Here is a 25,175-nt window from a genome sequence, read left to right on the forward strand (position 1 = left end):
GGCGTTTGTGTCTGCTGCACGTCTGCCGGCTTGGGCCCAGCGCAGCTTCTGCTTCCGCGGGCTTTGTCTGGAAGGCAATTGTGCAAAGAAATCTCCAAAATTGCTTGTGTGTGTGTATTAAGTGCCGTCAAGTCACCTCCGACTCATGGTGACCCTATGAATCAACATCCTCCAAAATGTCCTGTCCTTAACAGCCTTGCCCAGGTCTTGCAAACTGAGGGCCGTGGCTTCCATGAATGAGTTGTGGCTTCCTTCATAGAGTCAAGCCATTTCTTGTTGGGTCTTCCTCTTTTCCTGCTGCCTTCCACTTTTCCTAGCATGATTGTCTTTTCCAGTGACTCTTGTCTTCTCATAATGTGTGATAGCCTCAGTTTAGTCATTTGAGCTTCTAGGGTCAGTTCAAGCTTGATTTGATCTAGAACCCACTGATTTCTTTGTTTTGGCAGTCCACAGTATCCGTAGCACTCTCCTCCAACACCGCATTTCAAAGGAATCTACATTCTTCCTATCAGCTTTCTTCATTGTCCAGCTTTCACACCCATACATGGGAATACAATGGCTTGAATTAACTTGATCTCGATGACACATCCTTATACTTAAGAATCTTTTCTAGCTCTTTCACAGCTGCCCTTCCCCATCTCAATCTCCTCCTGATCTCTTGGCTGCAGTGTCCCTTTTGGTTTATGATGGAGCCAGGGAATAAAAAGTGATGAACAATTTCAATTTCCTTATTGTCAACCTTGAAGTTCAGTAATTCTCTTGTAGTCATTACTTTTGTCTTCTCCTGTAGTCATTACTTTTGTCTTCTTGATGTTCAGCTGTAGTCCTGCTTTGGCACTTTCTCCTTTATCTTTCAGCAGTAGTCGTTTCAAGTCTTCGCTATTTTCTGCTAGTAATGTAGTATCAATGGCATATCTCAGATTGTTAATGTTCTTTCCCCCAATTTTCACTCCACCTTCATCTAAATCTAATCCAGCTTTCCTAATTATATGTTCTACATACACCCAAACTGCTTAGCTCACAAAAAAAAAAAAAAAATCTTACTAGCCCATGGCCACGCACGCCCATTTTTAGTTATTTTTGTAGCACATTATCTGAAAGGGGGAACAAGGTCCCTCCAGTTTAGAAAAAATTACTGGTCACCTGGATGCAAGTTTTACTCACCACAGGCGAATAGCTATGTGCAAGCCTCTATCGCTGTTGACCACTGCTGCTGATTTTGCTAGAGTTTGGCTGAAATTCTCTAAGGGTGCTTAATGGATGTTCTTTGCTAAAAGATGAACCCCAAGTGTTTTGTTTCCTGTAAGCTTACGGAGAGGTTGCAGTTGGATTGTATCCAGAGTAGTTGTGGTTGCTAACTGCACTAATGCTGGATCGTATCAACTAACCAGGGATGGTGTGAGTGAGCTTGCAGCTGGGGGATTTAAAAAGTCATTTTAGTTGAACGCTTCCAACTGAAACCCCTTTAGCTGGCAAGTTTGTATATCCATCTCCTGAGCATGTGCAGAATCCCTGACCCTTGTCAATTTGTCTTCAGTTACAGCTTGGAAGGCCTTGCAGGGGAGGCTGATCGTACTAAGAAGCCTTCCTCAAGTCTTGAGACGGCATCGCTGAACGCCAAGGACCTCCAGCAAAGCCCCCTGGCCAGTGATGAGCGGGGATCGTTGGTCTCCTTGACCGAAGAGGAACTGGAATCTGAGCAAGGGGAAATGGGAGGATTTGATCTCCAGGTAAATGTGTTTCTTTAGCATTTGCATTTTTCATACTGGTTGAATCTTACATAAGAACATAAGCAAAGCCATGCTGGGTCAGACCAAGGCCCGTCAAGTCCAGCAGTCTGTTCACACAGCGGCCAACCAGGTTCCTCTAGGAAGCCCACAAACAAGACGGCTGCAGCAGCATTATCCTGCCTGTGTTCCACAGCACCTCATATAATAGGCGTGCTCATAAGAACATAAGCAAAGCCCTGCTGGGTCAGACCCAGGCCCATCAAGTCCAGCAGTCTGTTCACACAGCGGCCAACCTTCACCTCCAGGAAGCCCACAAGCAAGGCGACTGCCGCAGCACTGTCCTGCCTGTGTTCCACAGCACCTAATATAATAGTCATGCTCCTGTGATACTAGAGATAATATCTCCTCTGATACTGTAGAGAATCTTACACGCTTGAAGGACTATGATTATTTTAAGAAGCTGCAAAAGTTGGCCTTGGGCAGAAACAATGGGGGTTACCGCACTTGTATTCCCAGCGATGCATTAAGAGTTTGAAAATGTTATAAAAAATACTGTTCGCACTTTCTATGTATTCCCACCGATGTATTAAGAGTTTGAAAACGTTATAAAAAATACTGTTCGCACTTTGTTTGACCCCTTTAGCAAAAACCCTTTTAAAGTGATGTTTTTTACATCGCTGGGAATACAAAGTGCAGTAACCCCCAGTAGCTCTGCAGCAGTTTTGGTTCTGCCACTGGTAATCTGCTGTGTTGCAGAGGCTAAGCGAAAGCGAAGAAACTGAGCAGGTTATCCAGAGCCTAAATTTGGATCCGTCTCTGACTGGCTAGTCACCATGTGGTGTTGGGTTTTGTTTCCACTGCAGCACATGGCCGGCCTTGTTTGCTCGAATCCTGTGAGTTATTTTGTCTTGCAACCCGCTTCCTCGCAATGCATCTGCCTAACGCTTGTGACACAATCCGTTTTGGACTGCATAAATCCAGCGGGAATGGTTGGGAGGGCCGGAGCTTTGGCTGGTGGCCTGTTGATTTAGAAAATTTATATACTGCCTCTCCAGAGGTCTGCTGGAGACAGCTCGCAGAGTAAAACATGATAAAATCCTGAAAATGGCATCAAAATCATTCAGATCAACAAGTCATGAAAAAGCCAGTCAGAGCGTAAAGACATCTAGCAGCATAAAATGATGCTTGTAAAAATGTCCTCAGATCAGTAACAGATAAAACCCTGGAGTGAAAAGCAAGAGACTGTCACTTACAGTATACTAAATAATGTCAACATATTACATCTGGAAGTTTTGATTTGATTTATTTTGATTTATTTTCATTTATTTATTTGATTTTTAGAGCGGCTCACACCCTTTTAAAAACAACCCAAAACAATCCATAATTACTTAAAATATACAACAATAAAACCAGGAGCCAACCTAATACACCTGGTAGTTGTGATTTGATTTATATGATTTTTAGTCCGCCCTTTCCTGGCCAAGCCAGGCTTGGTGCGGCTCACAACCTTTTGAAAACAACCTAAAATCAATCCCTAATTACATAAAAAACACAACAATGAAACCAGGCGCCCTTAACTGTCACAGCAGCAATACATCTATACCAATAATGACATAAGCAGCAATAACAGTTTTTACTATTAGTGGGAAATAGCCGAGGCGGAGAAAGGAGGGAAAAGAGAAGGGGAGGTCTTTTGTCTTTCTGACAAGTCTTCTTTCTCTAGGGATTCAGTAAATCTATGGATTCAGCCTTCAGTTTAATAGGATGTTTTGAAGGTTGTTAATTCATAGAGTAGGAGCCCCATGGCGCATAGTGTTAAGCTGCAGTACTGCAGTCCAAGCTCTGCTCACGACCTGAGTTCGATCCCAACGGAAGTCGGTTTCTGGTAGCCGGCTCAAGGACAACTCAGCCTTCCGTCCTTCCGAGGTCGGTAAAATGAGGACCTGGCTTGCTGGGGGTAAAGGGAAGACAACTGGGGAAGGCACTGGCAAACCACCCCGCAAACAGAGTCTGCCTAGTAAATGTCGGGATGTGATGTCACCCCATGGGTCAGGAATGACCCGGTGCTTGCACAGGGGACCTTTACCTTTTAATTCATAGAGTCGCCGTAAATTGGAAGCGACTTGATGGTACATAGCACATGCATGCGTGCACACACACAGGGTTCTCTTTCTGTAAACAGAAACTCGAGGCAGAAGACAAACCCCTCTTTCTCATCAATGTTACATTTTTTGACTGAGTTTCAATCAGAGACTCCAATTTATTATGTGTCTCAGCGGCTCGCTGCCCAGCACAAGCCAGCTGGCAAATGGACCGGCGACTGAGATGCATACGGAGAGGGCTGTGCTGGAGTATAGTGTACTTGGAATACTGTGTACAATTCTGGTCACCACACCTAAAGAAGGCTATTGCAGAGCCTGAGAAGGTGCAGAAAAGAGCAACCAAAATGATCAGGGGGCCAGAGAGTCTGCCCTATGAGGAGCGGTTAAAACGCTTAGGGCTGTTTAGCCTGGAAAGAAGGCGGCTAAGGGGAGGCATGATAGAGGTCTATAAAATTATGCATTGTTTGGAGAGAGTGGACAGGGAGAAGCTATTCTCCCTCTCTCATAATACTAGAACATGGGGTCATCTGCTGAAGCTGGAGGGTGAGAGATTCAAAATTGATAAAAGGAAGTATTTCTTTACACAACACAAAGTTAAATTGTGGAACTCCCTGCCCCAGGATGTGGTAATGGCTGCCAACTTGGAAGGCTTTAAGAGGGGGGTAGACATGTTCATGGAGGAGAGGGGTATTCATGGCTATTAGTCAAAATGGATACTAGTCATGATGCATACCTGTTCTCTCCAGTATTAGAGGTGCATGTCTATTATATTAGGTGCTGTGAAACACAGGCAGGATGGTGCTGCTGCAGTCGTCGTCTTTGGGGGCTTCCTAGAGGCACTCGGTTGGCCACTGTGTGAACAGACTGCTGGACTTGTTGGGCCTTGGTCTGATCTAGCAGGGCTTTTCTTACGTTCTTATGTTTGAGTCCTGGTGAGGAGCCGGTAGTCGCCTGATCTTTGTGTTGTAGTTTGTGTGCTTGTGTGTGTGTGTGTGTGGGGGGGGTGATTAAGGCAAGGGTGGTGGGTGGGAGGGCTTTGGGTTCAGGGCTGTGTTGATCCGGTGGGAGCCCACCACAGCTGACGTCAGCCTCTCCACCGTCTGCTCTCTGTCTCCGTTGGAGTGTGTAAATGGCCTTGTCTTCCACAGAGACGCAAAAGATCCCAGCCACATGCCTTCAGCTTCGGTGCGCATCCTGTGGTTTCCCCGCTGACCAAGTCCACCTCCTTGATGGCCATCACCCAAACTGGACCAGACAGTGAGTGCTCACGAATCTTCGCTTCACTGTTTGTTGACAGCTGAATGCATCCTGGGCATGCTATCACCACCCCCTTCTTTCATGAGCTGCGTCCGAATGTGGGGTTTTTAGGGCAGGCTTGTATATCAATCAATCATGTTTTATTTTGATACAATATCAGCTCTGAATAAAAATAAAAGTTAGGCTAAAATAATAAAATGAAATAATAAAAGTTGATGATTCTGGGAGGGATGATTTGAAGAGGAGAAGGAAAGGTTTTCAATCAGCCGTTTACGAATCCCACTAGACAGGAGGCAAAATTTGGCTACTTGAGTGGTCATCTCCCGAGAGGAGTCTGCTAAGAGAAGGGAAACGTTAGCTTCTTCCGATCTCCCAGGAAAGGATGGCAATATGGGGAGAATGTACTGTGATCTTATGTCGTTGTAGAAGGGACAGGCTTGTATATTACCAGGTAGTTTTTGATCCTTCTGTGAATTTGAGAGTCACCTTTTTATTTTCATCCAGCCCTTACGCCCCCCCCCCACGCCCCAATAAACTTTCTGAATTTTAACAAAAGAGGAAATAGGGTATTTTTTAAAACAAACAAACATAGGAGACATCCACTCTTGGTTTCTATTCAGTTCTAGGAGGAACCTCACAAAGAAGGAAGCTTTAAAAAAAGCATTTTGACTTCTGCAGCCTTGTGACTAATCGGACTGTTGACTAGAAGTTGCCTGTCCCTTAGCAATAGTAACCAAAACACTCCTCTGTCCCGCCGTTAAAATAGCCACATCCGATTCTGTGCCATATTGCACCAATTTTCCTGCTCTTTCCAAAGCCCTGACAGCAAATCACCAAATGCCAAAACTTAAGAAAGGAACCCTTCTCTTGCAAACCAACAATTTTTCCCTCCACCAGAGGAAAACTTTCCATCCAGCTAGGAAAGAAGCAGTTGCACCAGAACTGCTTTATTCCTCCTTCTTTATTCTGTCCCGTATGTTTGCAGACCAACCGGTCATGAGCAAAACAAATCAATAAATTTAGTAATACAGAAGTAACCAAACATACAGAAATATGAAACACAGAATCTAAGGTATACAGTTAGTAAAAATGTCATTAAGAGCCATAGATAAAAATTTAGCCATGGCGATGGTTACATTTGGATCAGTGTCAGCGAAAAGCTTTGCAGCCATCTCTTGCTTTAGAGCAAGTCCCCACTCCTCGATGTATACTGTGATCTATTTATTTCAAGCAAAATCATATTTTTTACAATTTGGCGGCAAACATGGCTGCTTGCACAAATCCCTCTCTGCCTGTTTTGCCTTTTGTGTGTATGTTTTTATTTTATTTTACAAATTTTATTTTGCAAATGCTTGAATCAGCATGAACAGTTGACTAAAGGAAACAATGAGGGTGATCAGGGGCCTGGAGACCAAGTGTGGAAAGGCTGAAGGACTTGGGAACATTTAGTCTGGAAAAGGGGAAATTGAGGGAGCACATGATTGTTTTGTGTAGGTATTTGAAGAGCTGTCACTTAGAGGAGGGCAGGGAGCTATTACTGTTGGCAGTAGCAGATAGGACTCGCAGTAATGGGTATAGATTATGGGCAGAAAGGTACTGGCTGGCATTAGGAATACGTATTTACAGTAAGAGTAGTTCAGCAGTAGAATCGGCTGCCTGTGGAGGTGGTGAGCTCCCCCTCTCTGGCAGTCTTCAAGCAGCAACTGGACGGACAGTTGTCAGGGATACTTTAGGCCAAGGGTGTCAAACATAAGGCCTGAGGGCCGGATCCGGCCCCTTGAGAGCTCTTATCTGGTCTGTGAGCCAGCCAAGGCAGCCTCCCCCCCCCCGCCAATCTGAGCTGGCGAGGCATGGCACGGCCCGACCAAGTGACATTTATGTCATATCCGGCCCTCGTAACAATTGAGTTCGACGCTCCTGCTTTAGGCTGATCCTGCATTGAGCAGGGGGGTTGGACTAGATGGCCTGTACGGCCCCTTCCAACTCTATGATTCTATGAAAACTTGAATTTCCCTGGCTCACGCAGTCTACAAGCTGATGCAGCTGCCACCGAGACCAGCCCCAGTTCTACAAAACACGGGATGGCACATCACCGTGCAGTTTTTTAACTTAATTCATAGTTTGTGGAATGGAGGGTCGCCTTGACCGTTCGGAAGGGGCCCCCATAACGGTTCAAGCTTCAGGGTCCCAAAATTGTAGGTCCGCCACTGGTGACTAATGATTTCGACACCCCTAATGTAGAAGATGTGGAAGTGTAGCCCCCTCATCATTAGTTGGTGCCTGTGATGATACGGGCTTGAATTGCTCTGTGCCTCGCTCTTTGCTGCTGCTGTTCCTCCTCTCCTTTTATCTTGTGGAATTTGCTGTTGATGAAACCCGCGCCTCTAACGTTTACTGTTAACCCCCTTCCCAGCCCGGGGACGGATTCGGCCATCCAGACGCATCTCCTTCTCCTTCAGCATCTCTCCGCTCATTCCTAAGTCTAAAACTGTCTTTTCTGTTGGCTCTTCTTCCAGTGAAGAGGAGGAGGAGTTGGCTAGTAAGTAATCTGTTTTCGGCAAACAGCAGTCAGCGCAGTAGACGCAGAGGCATGTCATCCGGCACGGCTTTCTTCCTTTGACTTGGGCCGTTTGTTGCTACAGTTCCCACCATCCTCCTTTCTGGCTCCTCCTGAGCTTCACTTGTAGCTCAGTCAAGGGACGTTTGCGCTTAGGCACCCCTCCATTGCTATTGTTCATGACAGTTGATGTTAGCAAGAATGCAGTTTGGCAACCTCTTTGTTAAATGTCACAGTGCGCAAGCTTCGTTTGTTTTATTTCACCATGGCTCAGGACCTCAACGAGAATTTGCTAGGAATGGACACTCGGGCTTACTGCCACCCTTGTTGTTTTGCCACATCTCTTGTTGTTGTTGTTGGTTTTTGGAGGGGGGGGAGCATGCACAATAAGACTCACTAGATAGATAGATAGATAGATAGATAGATAGATAGATAGATAGATAGATAGATAGATAGATACTTTAATGATTCTGCTCGAATGACCAATAAATAGGAGCACACTAAAGCACAATAGCTAAAATATTTATTATTCAATATATTCCCCTTATCCTTTAAGTACACAATTTTTGCAATCTTTACCATCTCTGATTTGTTTGTTATTAACAAAATTTTAAGAAAGGATGAATTCCTTCCTTCCATTATCAAATGACTCTGTCTATCAACCTCAAATAACGGACAATGAAAAAACAAATGACTTATTGTACCTAGACTGACTGACTGACTGACGGACAGATTTTAATGCATATGCTGGGTTAAGGATTGTGCATGTGTTTTTTGTGTGTGTTTTTTTAGGTTTTGCGGTCAATTTTTCCTCCCAAAAATCTTTTACCATTAAAGACTTGCCTGGATAGTTAGATTTAAAAATATTCTATTCAAAACAGGGTAGAAAAGCAGACTATTGAGGAAATCCAGTACACTCCTTGCTTGGGGACGTGTGTGTAAAACTGGCAAGGAACTTTATCTGTGCTTCATCAGTAGGCTTGTCAGTGTCGTGGGTTGTTCCGGCTATCAGTTGTGATCTGTGACGACACAGTTGTTATCCACTGTGACCCTGCAGTGACTACTACAGTCATGTTTCCGTCTGCATGCTATGCTCCCTTTTCCTAGCATAAAATATTTTACTGAGTAACCATGACGTTCTTAACAAAAGGTCTTACCTTCTGGCTTTTTCTGCGTTTTGTGTTATATAAACAGATCAACCTGGAAAGACCTAAATGACCATGTTGACTGTGGATGCTACAGACAATGTGTCTCAGGGCAGTGGTATTCAAGTCAGTTAGAAACGTTCCATGTGAACAGTGAAGAGAACCAGCGTGGTATAGTGGTTAGGAGCGGTGGTTTGGAGCAGTGGACTCTGATCTGGAGAACTGGGTTTAATTCTCCACTCCTCCACATGAGCGGCGGAACCTAATCTGGTGCATTGTATTTGTTTCCCCACTCTTCCACATGAAGCCAGCTGGGTGACCTTGGGCTAGTCACACTCTCTCAGCCCCACCTACCTCACAGGGTGTCTGTTGTGGGGAGGGGAAGGGAAGGTGACTGTAAGCCGGTCTAATTCTTCCTTAAGTGGTAGAGAAAGTTGGCATATATAAAAACCAACTCTTCTTCTTTTTCTTGCTCAGTGTATGGGAGACAAAGGAGAAAAGCCAGCCTGCTGGCATACAAGTGTTCACACTTTTAGTGGAGGTGATAAATGCACTTTTAAAAATGCATTTATAAGTACATGTTTAGCAGCCCTAATAGCCCAGATTTTGTCAGAGCTCAGAAGTTAAGCAGGGTTAGCCATTCTTAGTCCTTGGGAGCCCACCAAAGAAGACTGGAGCTGCCACACAGAGGCAGGCGATGGCAAACCACCTCTGCTCATCTCTTGCCTTGAAAACCCCATGGGGGTCACCATTAAGTAGGCCGTGACTTGATGGCACACCCTTTACTCTTAAATATATGTTGAAATAAATTAGTCCAGCAACCAGGACATACTGCGACCACCGATTTCCAATATATTCCATCCATCATCTCTCCATCCATCTCTCCATCCATCTCTCCATCCATCCATCCATCCATCCATCTATCCATCCATTTTTGATGTATATCCCACCCTCTATCCTTTGCTGAGGCCAGGCTCAAGGCGGCTAACAACGTCAACAACATACAATTTAATAAAATCATATGCAATATAATTTTCATCTTACCTTTTTCCAGGTAGTCGATCTTTTGGTGGCAGCGGCAGCAATGTGGTCCCTCAAAGGTAAGCTGGTCACTGTGCTGTTGAGCTTTTCCTCCACTCAGACAGACAGGGGCTTCTTTTTCTTTTTTTTTTAAGTGTCCAGACGTGCAACTACCTTGAATATGAGGGAGAGCCAGCGTGGTGTCGTGGTTAAGGGTGGTGGACTCTAATCTGGAGAACTGGGTTGGTTTCCCCGCTCCTCCACATGAAGCCAGGGGAGGGGCTGTGGCTCAGTGGTAGAGCATCTGCTTGGCATGCAGAAGGTCCCAGGTTCAATCCCCAACATCTCCACTTAAAGGGAATAGGCAAGTAGGTGATGTGAAAGACCTCTTCCTGAGACCCTGGAGAGCGGCTGCCGGTCTGAGTAGACAATACTGACTTTGATGGACCAAGGGTCTGATTCAGTATAAGACAGCTTCATGTGTTCGTGGACGACCTTGGGCTAGTCACAGTTCTCTCCAAACTCTCTCAGCGCCACCTACCTTGCAAGGTGTCTGTTGTAGGGAAGGGAAGGTGATTGTAAGCCGGTTTGTGTCTCCTTAAAGGTAGAGAAAATCAGGGTATAAAAAACCAGCTCTTCTTCTCCTCCTCCCCCAGTCTAGTTAAATGAGCAGAGGGGCCAATGGTAGCACTCTTCAGTCATCACACAGAGGTTATTTCAAAGGGCTTCTGTCCAGACCAGGTTTTTCCAGAAATTGTATTGGCAGTTTCGAGCAGCAGAGGGTGCTGCAGCTTATTGCAAGTGTCCACACAATACAGAGAGCAAACATGGTGAAGTCTTTGCAATTAGGCACGCCACATGTTGTTGGCAGGAATTCGGCGGCCTGTAGCAGCAGCGTGGTGGGAAGAAATTCAGTAGCAAAATTTTCCCCCAGCACGAAAGCACCAAAACGCTGGTGGGGCAAGGGATCCTACCGAAATTACCGGTTGCCTGGTTGCTGAAGGCACAGTAACCTTTGTAAGGGGGTGGGGGGAGAAGCAAACAATTTACAGTATGCAGTTCAGACGGCAAGTCTGAGTTGTGAGTGATAACTCTCTTTTCAGCCCAGTTACCTACTGGTTGCCACCTTGCCAGCATGGTGTAGTTAAGAGTGATGGTTTGGAGCGGCGGACTCAGATCTGGAGAACCGAGTTTGATTCCCCACTCCTCCACATGAGTGGCAGAGGCTAATCTGGTGAAATGGATTTGGTTCCCCACTCCTACACACGAAGCCAGCTGGGTGATCTTGGGAAAGTTACAGTTCGCAGCCCCACCTACCTCACAGGGTGTTGTAGGGAGGGGAAGGGAAGGTGATTGTACGCTGGTTTGAGTTTCCCTTAAGTGGTAGAGAAAGTTGGCATATAAAAACCAACTCTTCTTCTTCTTGCTGCAAAGGAATGTCGTAAGCAGTTCTTTTCCTGGCATGGAAGTAAACTAATGGAAGAAACTTTGGCTGCTTAATTTCCGCTGCCCCAGGCTAGCCAGATCTCAACAGCTAAGCAGGGTCAATTCTGGTTAGTTCTTGGATGGGAGACCTCCAAGGAAGACGAGGGTCGCTATGCATAGGCAGGCAATGGCAAACCACCTCTGTCTCTGGCCTTGAAAACTCCATAAGGGGCCGCCATAAGTCAACTGCAACTTGACACCACTTTCCACCCCCAAAGGCAGAGGAGCTGGGCTGTCCGAAATGAAGAAGTTGGCCGGAGCTGTTGCTAATTAAATCTAGATTTATATTGACAGGTGCTTGAAAGACATCAATGGAATGGGTTTTGTGTAATGTAGAATGGTAACCTGAGGGGGAAGAAAAGAAATCATGATTTCTGTGCGCTTTTTGAAATGTTTCTCTCTTGGCTTCCAGCATTTGTGAGGAAAGCGGCAATTTCCTGCCTCCAAGTCCCTCCAGAAAAGACTTGGAAGGCAAAAGCGGAACAAAAGTGAGTCGGACGTTCAGCTACCTGAAGAATAAAATGTCCAGTGGTAAGAAAAGCAAAGTAAGTAGCTTACAGATGTCTGGAAGCTTGCGCATGGCTTAATGGGAACGGGAGCATTGGGCATGTGTCGACTTGGCTGTTAGAGTTTCGGCTATCCAATTCTGGGGTCTTTCCTCCCTGAGATTGTTGCAAGGGATCTAGAGAGGGTGAGCAGATAAAGGAACCCGAAGTAGATGCACCCCGATTTCCCGCCTTCAGCAGAGGTGACACCCTTTAGGTGCGCGGATTGCTGACCCCAGATGCTGCAGAAAGGCAAGAAAGGTGTGGGCCATGGGCCAGAAGCCCCCCCCCCCATCTTGCTTCTTTCTCTGTCTGGCTAATTTGAGGAGGGAGTCTGAGACGCCCCATTCTAGTGTAACATCAGTGCTGGGTTAGATAACATAAGAACATAAGGAAAGCCCTGCTGGATCAGACCAAGGCCCATCAAGTCCAGCAGTCTGTTCACACAGTGGCCAACCAGGTGCCTCTAGGAAGCCCCCAAACAAGATATTGTACCATTGCATGGTACAATGAATGCACTGCAGGCAGGCTACATAAGAAGGAGGAGGAGAAGAAAAATAGTTGATTTTTATACCCCACTTTTCTCTACCTTTAAGGAGTCTCAAAGCGACTTACAATCACCTTCCCTTCCCCTCCCCACAACAAACACCCTGTGAAAGGGTAGGTGGGGCTGAGAGTTCAGAGAGAACCGTGACTGGCCCAAGGTCACCCAGCAGGCTGCATGTGGAGGAGTGGGGAAACCAACCCGGTTCTCCAGATTAGAATCCACCGCTCATGTGGAGGAGCGGGGAATCAAACCCGGTTCACCAGTTTAGAGTCTGCCACTCTTAACCACTACACTACACTGGCTCTTCCTCATACTTGGGAAAGAACCTTCCTCATACCTGGAAAAAATGAACTGCATCCCCCCCCCCCCCCAAGCTGCTCCATTTCTTCTCATTTGACACACAGTGCAGCGTGACAGCGTTAGGTGCAAGTTCCTGGCTAGGACCTGGTGACACGTCACATGCCGAGGAGGGAGTGGTTCTGCTCGTATGTGGCAGATGTTGCAAACTTGCAGTGGGGACTGGGGTTTAAGCTACAGCTCTTCGGTGTGGGAAAATCAAGAGGGGTGGCTTTCATTCAACAAAACAAACTTTTCCAAATAAAGTGAAATCGGGGGCGCTCTGGGCGGCGGGCGTTTGTTTTTGTTTAACAATGCTCTGTGTGGGAAAACTCAAGACCCGCTTCACTGGTAGACGTTGCCTTTTGTTCCAAAGATTACGACACCCCTAAGTGGTTGTGCAAGGCAAGCCAGTTTCCTTTTGTGGGCCTGCGTGTCTCTCCCTGACGCATACTGAGACTGTGGTCTTGGAGACATCCAAATTGCCTCTATCTATAGGCAGCCCAGTAGACTGACCACCTCCCTTTCTGTTTCCAATCTCGCCATCTCTGCTTGCGTTGAAGTTTCAAGTTCCCTTGCTTTATGCAAGTTACGGCTTGGAGAGAACATTCAGCAAGCGTCTTACCTTTGATGTTTACAACGTTCTTAAGGACTGTAAAAAAATCCTTCATAAAGTCTTTTACTACAAAAGTTGCATACGAAGAAAGCATGCTAATAGAACTTTTAAAACAAACCTTAATATATATATATATTTAATCACAGCATTTAACCAAATACTTTGCTAATTTTCCAGAATGTGTGCCCTTCTAGGAGCAGAACTGCATGTTCAAAAGAATGCAGGTGCAGCCTTTCGAACATCAGCCTTGTCTGGAATCTCCTGTCCTTTCCCTGTAGTGGAGGTACCATAACTCCACCCAGGTCCTGATATACGTGGATGCCTCCCCCATCTTCATAGCAGTAGGCTGCCACAAGGGCGTGGTTTGGGGAAATCCACAGCCTCATGACATTAGGAAGAGGCAACCAGGACTGCCATTTTCAGCGGTAGCTCCGTGTTATTTTTGTATATTTAAAAGTTTTGCATCCCCCAACCTCCTCTGGCTCCCTCTCACTTTACAGCATTGCCTGATGCTAAAGAGGGGTGAAGAAATATGCACCCTAACCATGCTCAGAAGAGGCAACTTGGTACAGGGCTGCCATTTTGAGCAGCAGCTCCTCTGTGTTCTATGTATTTAAATTTTTAGTGTTCTGTATTCTCTGCCCCACAATGTTGTCTATACTAGTGAGGGGATCCACAGCCTAATGGTGTCAGGAAGAAGCAACCTGACACAGGGCTGCCATTTTCAGTGGCAGCTCTTTGTTCTTTCTGTGTGTTTGATTCTTCCTTAAGAGGTAGAGAGTCGGCATATAAAAAACATTTCTTCTTCTCCATCTTCTTTGTTTTCTCCATCTTCTCCTTCTTCTAATTTTCTGCCTTTCATCTGTGGCTTTCAAGATGGCACAGGGCAGCTCTTGGCTAGTTTAAGCATCTCCGCTTTTTTTTTTCTTGTTTAGGAATCCATTTTGAGTTCAGTTAGCATGCGCACAAGGAACTTCCTTCTGCATTGAATCACTGCAAACTGTAGCTGTTTCTTGGGTGTGCAAAAGTGTTTTCCTGGTGCTGTTAAAAAAAATTGACAGAGGAAGTGAAACCGGATGCCTCTTGGTACCTGCTTCTAACACTGCTGCTGGTCATTATGCTGTCTTAAAAGTCGGAATTGTTTATCTTGATGATTGTGCTTTCGGTGGAAATTTGGTTTTGGAGGCTGCCCCTAATGTGCACCATAAAACACTTAGGAATCCGTTCTAGGCTTCAACTAGGGTTGCCAACCTCCAGGTACTAGCTGGAGATCTCCTTCTTTTACAACTGATCTCCAGCTGATAGAATCATAGAGTTGGAAGGGTCATCTAGTCCAATCCCCCGCACAGTGCAGGGGATTCACAACTACCTCCCCCACCCACACTCCCAGAGACCCCTACTCCATGCCCAGAAGATGGCCAAGATACCCTCCCTCTCGTGATCTGCCTAAGGTCATAGAATCAGCATGGCTGACAGATGGCCATCTAATCTCTGCTTAAAAACCTCCAGGGAAGGAGAGCTTACCACCTCCCGAGGAAGCCTGTTCCACTGAGGAACTGCTGTAACTGTTAGAAAATTCTTCCTAGATCAGATAGAGATCAGTTCACCTGGAGAAAATGGCCGCTTTGGCAATTGGACTCTATGGCATTGAAGTCCCTCCCCCCCCCCAAACCCAGCCCTCCTCAGGCTCCTCCCCAAAAACCTCCCACTGGTGGTAAAGAGGGACCTGGCAACCCTAGTGACAACTGGAAATTAGGGATAGTAAGCTCCCAAGAGAGGTAATCCTGAAATTTTCCTGTTCCTCCGTTTGTCGTATTGTCAGAACCCACTTTTTCATAACTTTCTTGTAAGTCTCCGCAAAGGATGACATCTCCAGCACCAGAATGGTTAACATCATCTTCGAGGAAGCTCATCAGAAGCAGCCCTTCCTTCTCCCCTCCCCTCCGTCCTTTCCTTGCTCAACTTGTTTCTGACTTCCTTTCCCCCAGCCATCCTTTTACGACAGCTGCCTTAGCAGCGAGATAGGTTCTGGTTCCAGCGTTATGGCATGATAGATCCGCAACTCTGCTCCCCTTGCGCCGTAGCCAGAAAGCATGTCGTTGAAGTGGCACCGTTTTTCTGATGTGCCGCACATAACGGTGAGGCTGGTTGGACGGACGCGCTTGGAGGTAAGGGAGCGGCTGTCTCGTTGCGGACGCTGGCGTGGGGAAACGGTTGAGGGTTTTCAGACTTAGCAGGAGGCGACGTGGTTTGTTGCGCCGCAGTGAGCCGAAAAAGCTCTCGTGCGCGCGTGCTGAAAGCCAGGGCTTGACCGTCAACTAGAGCCCCTATCCTCTGGTTTGATCTTTGCATTTGGTACAGCAGGAATAATTTGTACCATCTCTTCAAGAAGATGCAGTTCTTATCCCCCTTCGCTGGAAGTGGCGGATGATTGTTGGAAACGAGTTAGTGGTTTCTTTAAAACCCTTTTTCGCTCGTTGAAGCCGCTCAGCACCATTTCCTGTTTTTTAACTGAACTCGGTTGGTCGCTCTCTCTGGGTTTCCCAACGATTAAAGGCTGTTCCTTAAAACAAACCAGGCCCCATGCTGCTTTAAACAGAGTCTATGTGTCTAGAGAAAATCTTGGTAGCTGTCTTGGTTTCATGGGCCAGGAGAAGAACGTTATCAAGAGATGCCGTTTGTTGTCCAAATGAGTGCTTGAAAATACAGTAGGTGAGGCTCTTGAGTTACACGGAAGCCCTTCTCGAGGCATCGGTGTCGTGAGCAAAGTTAAAGGATTGTGCAAGGTGTGCAGCTGTCTGTTGCAGCTGAGTGCATGCTCTGTTAGCAGCGAGAAACTACAGACAGAAACTACAGACGAGATTAAGCAGTAAGTGTGTTACTCCCCACACACACACTCCAGCGACCCCTACTCCATGCCCAGAAGATGGCCACACACACACAAAAAAAACCCTCCAGGATCCCTGGCCAATCTGGCCTAGAGGAAAATTGCTTCCTGTCCCCAAAGTGGCGATCGGCATTTGCCTGGGCATGTAAGAAAGGGCCACTAGACGTAGGAATTTTGCCTCTGTGGTAGGTTTGCCAGGTCCCTCTTCGCCACCGGTGGAAGGTTTTTGGGGCAGGGTTTGGGGAGGGGAGGGACTCCAATGCCATAGAGTCCAGTTGCCAAAGTGGCCATTTTCTCCAGGAGAAATGATCTCTATCGGCTGGAGAGCAGTTGTAACAGCAGGAGATCTCCAGCCACCACCTGGAGGCTGGCAACCCTAACTATAAGGGTAGGTCTGATGCTAGAATAATCGGTATCTGTCAGACATTACACAGTATGAATATTGTAGGGCTTTTATGCTCCTCCTATATAATGCTCTTCCCTCTAAGTTTCTCGATGGGATATATAACAAGTGGCCAATGGATGCACGGAAATGTATATGCAATCAGGACGCGTTAGAAACTACTGAACACGTTCTTTTTGAATGCCAATTATATGGTCATTTATACACAGGCCTTCTGATTCCACTGCTAGTGGATTGCCCCAGACCACAGAAAACTTCGCTTAGCGCACCATTTGCCAGATACAATGCCAAACTTATCTGTTACTATGGCCAGATTTGTTAGTATCTTGACAACGCCAATGTTGCTTCCCCCCCCAAAAAAGAGAGTAAATTTCGAGTTCTCCTGATTGCAGAAGCTATCAAATATTCGAATGCAAAAAAAAAAACCCCACCAAATGTCCAGAGTTTAGTGGGGGGGGGGGGTTGCAGTTGGATTTAGTCTTTCCGCTCAGCCAAGGCTTCCTGCCTCCTTGGTTGAACATTTGCATTGCTGGCAGGAACTCAACTTCAGTGGTTTCAGCGAGGAACGGAGGGCACGTTGAAACCCATTTGACTGAGAAAACGGCTTTTGATTTCAGCAGACGCTTATTGGCTCTGGCATGAGCCCGTAGACGAATTGCCTTGGGTTGGCCCTTTCGTTGAGACCGGCGGGACTTTCTTCTGAGCGGTGGCATTTTTAGGATTGGTATGGAAAGTTCTGAGGAAGGGACAGTTGAGGGAAGTCCTACATTAAAGTGAGGGCATTGTGTAGGGTTGCCAGGTCCCTCTTCGCCATTGACGGCAGGTTTTTGGGGCGGAGCCTGAGAAGGGCAGGGTTTGGGGAGGGGAGGGACTTCCATGCCATAGAGTCCAATGGCCAAAGTGGCCATTTTCTCCAGGGGAACTGATCTTTATCGGCTGGAGATAAGTTGTAATAGCAGGAGATCTACAGCTATTACCTGGAGGTTGAGTAACCAAGATAAACACCTCTGCACTGCTACCAATGGTAAGAAAGTTAGTGCAGGAATGGCTGGTAACATCAATTATTTAACAATTAAGCCACATAAACAACGCTCGTGGTATAACAAGGTGTATTCAGTGCAAGGAGAAACAAGGTGGAACGCACAAGCTATATACAATAATGTACAAACATGATTTCAATAGTCCTCTTGGGTACAAGGATCCACAGTTGCTACACAATGTGTTCAAGACTTCATAATATCAAGGTGAAAAGGAAGACGATCGTTTCTATTTTCTTCTTCATTTCCGTTCAATATGATATTTCAAAATATACACCCGTACTTCCAAACACAATTTCGATCTCCCAGTCGGGATGCAAACCAACTATGTAGACTTCAATTTTTAGGTTCCAATAATAGGATATTTTCTACCACAAACATAGTTGTACAGACGTTTCAGCTGAGTTAACCGTTCCCAATGGGATACTTCAAATGTTTGGAAGTCCTTGCAATGAATACACCTTGTTATACCACGAGCGTTGTTTATGTGGCTTAATTGTTAAATAATTGATGTTACCAGCCATTCCTGCATTACCTGGAGGTTGGCAGCCCTAGCTTTGTGGCAGCTCAATAGTGTTTATGTTATCTTAGAAAGTAGCCCCCCCCCCCCGAATTCAAGAAGACTTACTCCCTGGTAATTATGCACCAATGCGTTGCAGCCTTGTTTGAAACAGAAGTTGACATTACTTTTTCCATGTTGGAATGCAGCACTCCAAAGGGGGCTGGTAAGAATGCCCTGAGGAGGTTAAAGGTAGAATTGTGTGTGTTAATCTCCTAGGACTGAATGCAGAGAGGAGCCAGCATAATGCAGATATTGCCAGGATTTGCATATGTCATCCACGGGGCTTGGAGCTTTTGCTCTGCAGAGCTTGATGTGTCTGTCTGTCTCCCACCCCACCTTGACAAGCTGTGGTTATTGTCCAAGTTTTTGTTTTGTTCTGTTTTTTGCCATCAAGTCACAGCTGACTTACGGCGACGCAAGAGATGTTGGGAGGTGGTTTGCCATTGCCTGCCTCCGCGACCTGACCCTGGTATTCCTTGGAGGTCTCCCATCCAAATACTGGCTAGGGTCAGGGCTGAGGGTGTGTGACTGGCCCAAGGTCACCCAGCAAGCTTCCATGGCGGGACTGGGGATTTGAGCCTGGGTTTCCCAGGTCCTAGGTCAACACCTTAACCACTACACCATCCTGTCCTATTCAGGTATGTTTAGCCTGAAGAGGAGAAGACTGAGAGGGGATATGATAACCATGTTCAAGTACTTGAAGGGCTGTCATATAGAGGAGGGTGCCGAGTTGTTTTCTGTTGCTCAAGAAGGTTGGACCAGAACCAATGGGTTGAAATTAAATCAAAAGAGTTTCCGTCTAGACATTAGGAAGAATTTCCTAACAGTTAGAGCGGGACAGTGGAACAGGCTTCCTCTGGAGGTGGTAAGCTCTCCTTCCGTGGAGGTTTTTAAGAAGAGGTTAGATGGCCATCTGTCAGCAGTGCTCATTCTGTGACCTTAGGCGGATGATGAGAGGGAGGGCATCTTGGCCATCTTCTGGTCACTGGGGGTGTGGAGGGGGGAGGTAGTTATGAATTTCCTGCATTGTGCAGGGGGTTGGACTTGATGGCCCTGGTGGTCCCTTCCAACTCTATGATTCTATTCTACCGCTATAATGTTGTCGCTGTTCCCTAAATTATCAGTAGTAATGTTTATATACAAGCAGAACACACAGTGTTTTGAAGAATGATAACAAAAATGCAGTAAGAAGCTTACGATCTAAAATTCAACTAGAGTTTTCTTGTTTAATGCTAGAACTTGTGGGCAACAGTGAAGTTGATGGACAATAGATTCCAGGCAGACAAAAGGAAATACCTCTCTAGTCAATGAGTGATTAAATTGTACGATTTGCTGCTAGTAGCATTAGTGATGGTCCTGAGCAATGATGACTTTGAAAGGGATTCATGGTGTAGAGAGGGAACCAGCATGGTTCAGTGGTGGTAGAGTGTTGGACTAGGATCCAGGAGGCCCAGGTTCGAATCCCCACTCTGCAGCATGGTGTTGAGGTTAAGAGCGGTAAACTCTAATCTGGAGAATCGGGTTTGATTCCCCACAACTAAACATGAGCACCGGGCTCTAATCTGGTGAACCAGGTGGGTTTCCCCACTCCTCCACATGAAGCCTGCCTGGTGACCTTGGGCTAGTCACGGTTCTTTCCAAACTCAGCCTCACTTACCTCACAAGGTGTCTTTTGTAGGGAGAGAAAAGGAAGAAGATTGTAAGATGGTTTGATTCTCCTTTTTTTTTAAAGGTAGAGAAAGTCAGCATATAAAAACCAACTCCTCCTCCTCCTCCTCCTTCTTTTTCTTATTCTTTTTCATCTTCAATGGAAGCCTGCTGGGTGACCTTGGGCTAGTCGCACACACGATCCTACCTCACAGGGTTGTTGTGAGGACAAAATGGAAGCGAGGAGGAAAATGTAAGCTGCTTTGGGTCTCTGTTGAGGGAAAGATGGGGTATAAATGAAGTAAAATTACAGTAATTAAAATGGAGAATTCCAAGGGTGCCTGCAAGAAAGAAAGGAAGAAAGGAAGAAAGAAAGAGTGTCACTCATTGCATGATTTCCCCCTCTTTGTTTTTAAGGAAAAAGAGAGAGATAAGGAGAAAACCAAAGAGAGGGATGCCAAGGAGAAGGAGAAGGACAAGAAAACCATCAATGGACATGCCTTCAGCACGATCCGAACGGTGGGGCCCATGATCTGTTTCCACTGTTCAAAGACTTTTAACAAAGATTCCTTAGTATGTGCAAGTAAGTACCTTCTTTTTGTTCCTTATATAATTATGGATGTGAACTCATGAAGCTGCGTTATACTGAGTCGAACCCTTGGTCCATCAAAGTCAGTATTGTCTACTCAGACCAGCAGCGGCTCTCCAGGGTCTCAGGTGGAGGTTTTTCCACATCACCTACTTGCCTAGCCCCTTTACCTGGAGGTGCCAGGGATTGAATCTGGGACCTTCTGCATGCCAAGCAGATGTTCTACCACTGAGCCACAGCCCCTCCCCATATGCAGGGAGCTTCTTAATCAAAACGTTGTTGAAGATGGTGATGAAGTCAACTGGAATGGAGGTCATTTTGGCCCCAGGGGGAGACTTGATAGGATACAGAAAGGCTCAGGCGATAATGCCTTTTTCTGGTTGGAAAGTAGAAACTAAGGCCTGGTCTACATGACACAGGGAGAGATTTAGAGAAAAGGGGCTTCCAAGACTGAGGCTGTGACTACTCATACTTGTATTGTATTCAGTGATTGTTTAAAAAGAGTTTAAATGTGGGATGCCTCTCTTGCTACTGTGCCATGAGGATTCTGACTCGCAAGATGGATGCTAGAATTAACCTGCACAGTCTATATTTAATATGGGTTCAAGGAAGACTCCGAAATTGGGAAAGATGGATGCTTGTTCACACGAGCTGTGCATATGGAGGGCAGTGCAGTGTGCCTGAGTCTTGAGCAGTGACACATTTTGGTATTTCCTTCCCCGTAGCTTCAGGTTTAAAAGGGCAAAAGCGACGGTTGTTTGAAGGAGTAATTTCCTGCATTTGCCTGTCCATTGCTTTTGACTCAGGTGAAAGCCCTAGTGAGCGGAAAAGGTCATTCAGAGAGGTTGCCCAACCAATGTTGATAGTAAAGAAATGACAGCACCATTAGGCCACCAAGTATATGTGTGTGTGTGAAGTGCCGTCAAGTCGCAGCTGACTTATGGCGACCCCTTTTTTGGGGGGGGGGTTATGGCAAGAGACTAACAGAGGTGGTTTGCCAATGCCTTCCTCTTCATAGCAACCCTGGTATTCCTTGGTGGTCTCCCATCCAAATACTAACCAGGGCTGACCCTGCTTAGCTTCTGAGATCTGACAAGATCAGGCTAGCCTGGGCCATCCAGGTCAGGGCCAACAAGTATATAGAAGATCCTAAATTACAATATTGTAACACAATCCCAAAATATCAATGCACAGCTCTATACAATTACTTCCAAGAATAACATTGCAGATGCCATTCAGAATTCAAGTCCAATGTGCATGATTGAAAATTGGAATTGTAGATGAAGGTCACAAGATGAAGACAAGGTGAAGACGGCACCCTGGTATTCAGTCGTTTGGCACAGCTTTCTCAGTTCCAACTGTGTCCTTAAAATACAATCAGGGAATGCATAGTATATTCATAAATTATAAACATAACATAACCGTACACAACTAAATAATAATGGATCTTACCACTAGAAAGGAGATTGTGTATGCATGAAACATCTTCCCTGGAATTCAACCAATGTGGATGTCAGTAAGGATAATCTAAGTCATTTGCTCCCCCCCCCCCATAAAAATGGTAAATAACTCATAAGTCCTAAGGGGAAATTTGCTTGTTTATTAGGTAGGTGGTCCCGTTCTCCTTTCAGGGAGTTTCAGAGCAGGTCTCGAAGGTTGGTTTTCTTTGTGGAAATGCTTGTTCTTGCAAATAGCTGTCCCGGTCAGGGCCAGCTTCTCCATCCATTTGTACAAACGCTCACTGGCAATCCTTACTAAATCCGGTGTCGGCTGATGCAAAATGGGAGGGGGCCATGAGATACACCATTTCCCCCAAAACACAGCCTCCTGTTTCGGCCATAGTTCTGGCAGCCATGAGAACCACGTATTGCTTTGCGAGGCCGCAGAGAAAGAATACACATGTTTATTATGAATAAGACTGTTTGCCTGCTCAAAACGAAGGCAGGAACCAATCCTTTCGCAGATATGGCTTTTTGTCAATATCTAACCTTTACATTTAAAAATAAACGATGCCAACAAATGTGCAGAAAACGGAAAGGAATAAAATGGTGTCAAAAAGGTAAGGAATTGGGGTGAGGAACGGTTACAAGATTTTGGACTCTACGAAATTGCTCTTTCCCCACTTGGACGTGTTTGCTCCCAAAATTTCAGCACAGCCTTTCACCTGGGTTGTCCTTCTGTTACACAGATTGTGACATCATCGTTCATAAAAGCTGCATGGAGACCACGATAGCTTGTGGCAAGGTCAAACTGAAGGTAAGGATTCTCTTGTTCTTTGGGTGTGCGAAGGGCAGCAGGCCAAAACGCAAGATAAGAGCCAGCGTGGTGTAGCGGTTACGAGCGGTGGACTCTAATCTGGTGAACCGGGTTTGATTTCCCCACTCCTACACATGAAGCCAGCTGGGGGACCTTGGGCTAGTCACAGTTCTCTCTGAACTCTCTCAGCCCCACCTACCTCACAAGGTGTCTGTTGTGGAGAGAGGAAGGGAAGGTGATTGTAAGCTGCTTTGAGACTCCTGTGAGGTAGGTTTGGCTGGTGATTATCATGGCAGGGTTTGAAACGAGATCATGTAGACCCTAGTCCAGCCCTGTACTACACTGAAATAAAATAGTAAGGGAACAGACACACGTTTGTATTAATTATTTCTAATCCGAGGCGGACATTCACCTGGTCTTTTTCTTTCATCTTCAGAAAGGCGGCCTTCAGACTCATGATACATCCTCATTACCTACAGTAATTATGAGAAACAAGAGTGAGTACCCTTTTCCCCCTCCCTCACCGCTGCTTCTCAAAATCCGGTGGTACTTCAGATTTTAAGAATTTTTTTTACTTTTTTATATACAAGGGTACAGAAAAAAATAAAACAGGAAAGGGAAATTTAGGGGGAAGAACATAGATAACAACATGTCTGTGCCCAAGCAGTTATGTCTACATTTCAGTCTTCCTTGCTTGGCTCCCCTATAAATTCTGTATCTGCCCATTAACTTAGCATATTTCTGAAATACACACTAAATATAGAAAAAACCCTTTGCTAATATTAAAAGATCAAATATTTTAGTACTGGATACTGCAACTACTAAGCTGATTTTATCTATTATTGTCTACCTATTAGGTAATAATATTATCTTATATTAGTCATATGTGGATTTTCTATATTAATTAGACTGATCACCATAGAAACATTTTGTACTTCTGCCTACTACAAATTACAGTTGCTCTTGGAAAATCTGGTACTTCTGTTCTGTGCTTTGGTCATTGTGGTGACTGTGAGAGGTAGGGTGCCAGTTCGGGGCTCTTGCGGGATGGGGGCCCCACAGTAGGCTGGGAGGTGGTAGCCCGTCCATGCTCGCCGGAGATGAACAGAAAACATCAGAGGCCCAAACAACTTACACTTCATTGTGCAATACACACAGTTGTCCCTGTCCTGCACCTGCCCAGGGAAGTTCTGGGGTGGCTTCTTTGTGACTGGGGTGGCTTCCTCAGTTGCCTCCTGGGACAACCACCCCCAGGTCCATTCTAGCAGGGCCTTTAGAGCCTGTCCCAGTACCTGGACACCCGCCCCTTGTTCCACACCCCGCCCGCCTGGCCCTAATCAGGCTAGTCTCTCACCAAGCGTAATGGCATCTCCTCACTTCCAATGGCTGCAGCCTGCGTGTCAACCAGCCCCTTATTTTTAATCTGTTTTTCATCCCTGAGGCAATCACATGAGCACAGGAAGCTGCCGTATAGTGAATCAGACCCTTGGTCCATCCAAGTCAGTATTGCCTACTCAGATCAGCAGTGGCTCTCCAGGGTCTCAGGCAGAGGTCTGCCTAGTCCTTTTAACTGGAGATGCCGGGGATTGAACCTGGGACCTTCTGCATCCCAAGCAGATGCTCTACCACTGAGCCACAGCCCCGCAATCGACTTCCACTGACTGTTCAAGTCTCTTTGCTGTTTTCTTGCTGCATCTGTCCAGAATGAACAACCTGTGCATGGAAGAGGGGATATTGCTGTTCCAAATGCTGAGCGACGAAGGCTTGAACGTTGTATTCATCCACCTGTGTTCCTCTTGTAGGTTCTCAGCCAAAGGAGAGACCCCGGTCTGCGATTCTGGCCCCGGATGAGACGGCTGCTCCCCCCGTCTTCAACAGCAGGAGGTCCCAGCAGAACATGTCCCTTTCCAAAAGCGTCTCCATCCAGAACATCGCTGGGTAAGGCTTGACATTCTGCACATAAACATGCACGGTCAAAGGTGGTGAACAACATGCTTTGTAGGGAGGCCTCTTTGCCCAACACTGCTCCAAACAGACGCAGGAGAAAAAAAACAAAGACGTCCTAGAGTTTTTGGTGATTCCTAAAGTTTACACTGTGTTAATTCTGGGGTTGCCCCTGAGAACCAGTGTGGTGTAGTGGTTAAGAGCAGCGGACTGTAATCTGGAGAACCAGGTTCAATTCCCCACTCCTACACATGAAGTCTGCTGGGTGACCTTGGGCCAGTCACAGTTGGGGAAACCAACCCAGTTCACCAGATTAGAGTCTGCCACTCTTAACCACTATACCATGCTAGCTCTCAGGTTATACCATGTCACCTTCTCTCAGTTTATTTACACCTAGTAAATCTTTTTATACTCCACCTCTCAGTGTACTATCAAGGCAGCATCTGAAGTTAAATTATTTTTAAGAAAGTTTATTTTTTAAAAAAAATTCAATTTGTACCCTGCCTTCCC

General features: G+C 46.0%; 1 protein-coding gene and 1 non-coding gene across 2 annotated transcripts in view; one reads left to right on the forward strand and one right to left on the reverse strand.

Annotated features, from left to right (window-relative positions):
• Positions 1-25,175, forward strand: part of AKAP13 (A-kinase anchoring protein 13) — a 117,564-nt gene that overhangs the window by 68,179 nt on the left and 24,210 nt on the right. Inside the window, exons 8-15 of the mRNA XM_056866096.1 lie at positions 1,538-1,730; positions 4,981-5,089; positions 9,846-9,891; positions 11,709-11,841; positions 20,294-20,459; positions 22,654-22,721; positions 23,158-23,218; positions 24,524-24,659. Coding sequence (XP_056722074.1) covers positions 1,538-1,730; positions 4,981-5,089; positions 9,846-9,891; positions 11,709-11,841; positions 20,294-20,459; positions 22,654-22,721; positions 23,158-23,218; positions 24,524-24,659 — 912 coding nt within the window. The remainder of the gene's footprint in view (positions 1-1,537; positions 1,731-4,980; positions 5,090-9,845; positions 9,892-11,708; positions 11,842-20,293; positions 20,460-22,653; positions 22,722-23,157; positions 23,219-24,523; positions 24,660-25,175) is intronic.
• Positions 24,293-24,364, reverse strand: TRNAP-GGG (transfer RNA proline (anticodon GGG)). The gene has a single exon. It is a non-coding gene; the product is annotated as a tRNA-Pro (tRNA).

The sequence above is a fragment of the Euleptes europaea genome, chromosome 20 (assembly GCF_029931775.1).
Source record: "Euleptes europaea isolate rEulEur1 chromosome 20, rEulEur1.hap1, whole genome shotgun sequence".
NCBI lineage: Eukaryota > Metazoa > Chordata > Lepidosauria > Squamata > Sphaerodactylidae > Euleptes > Euleptes europaea.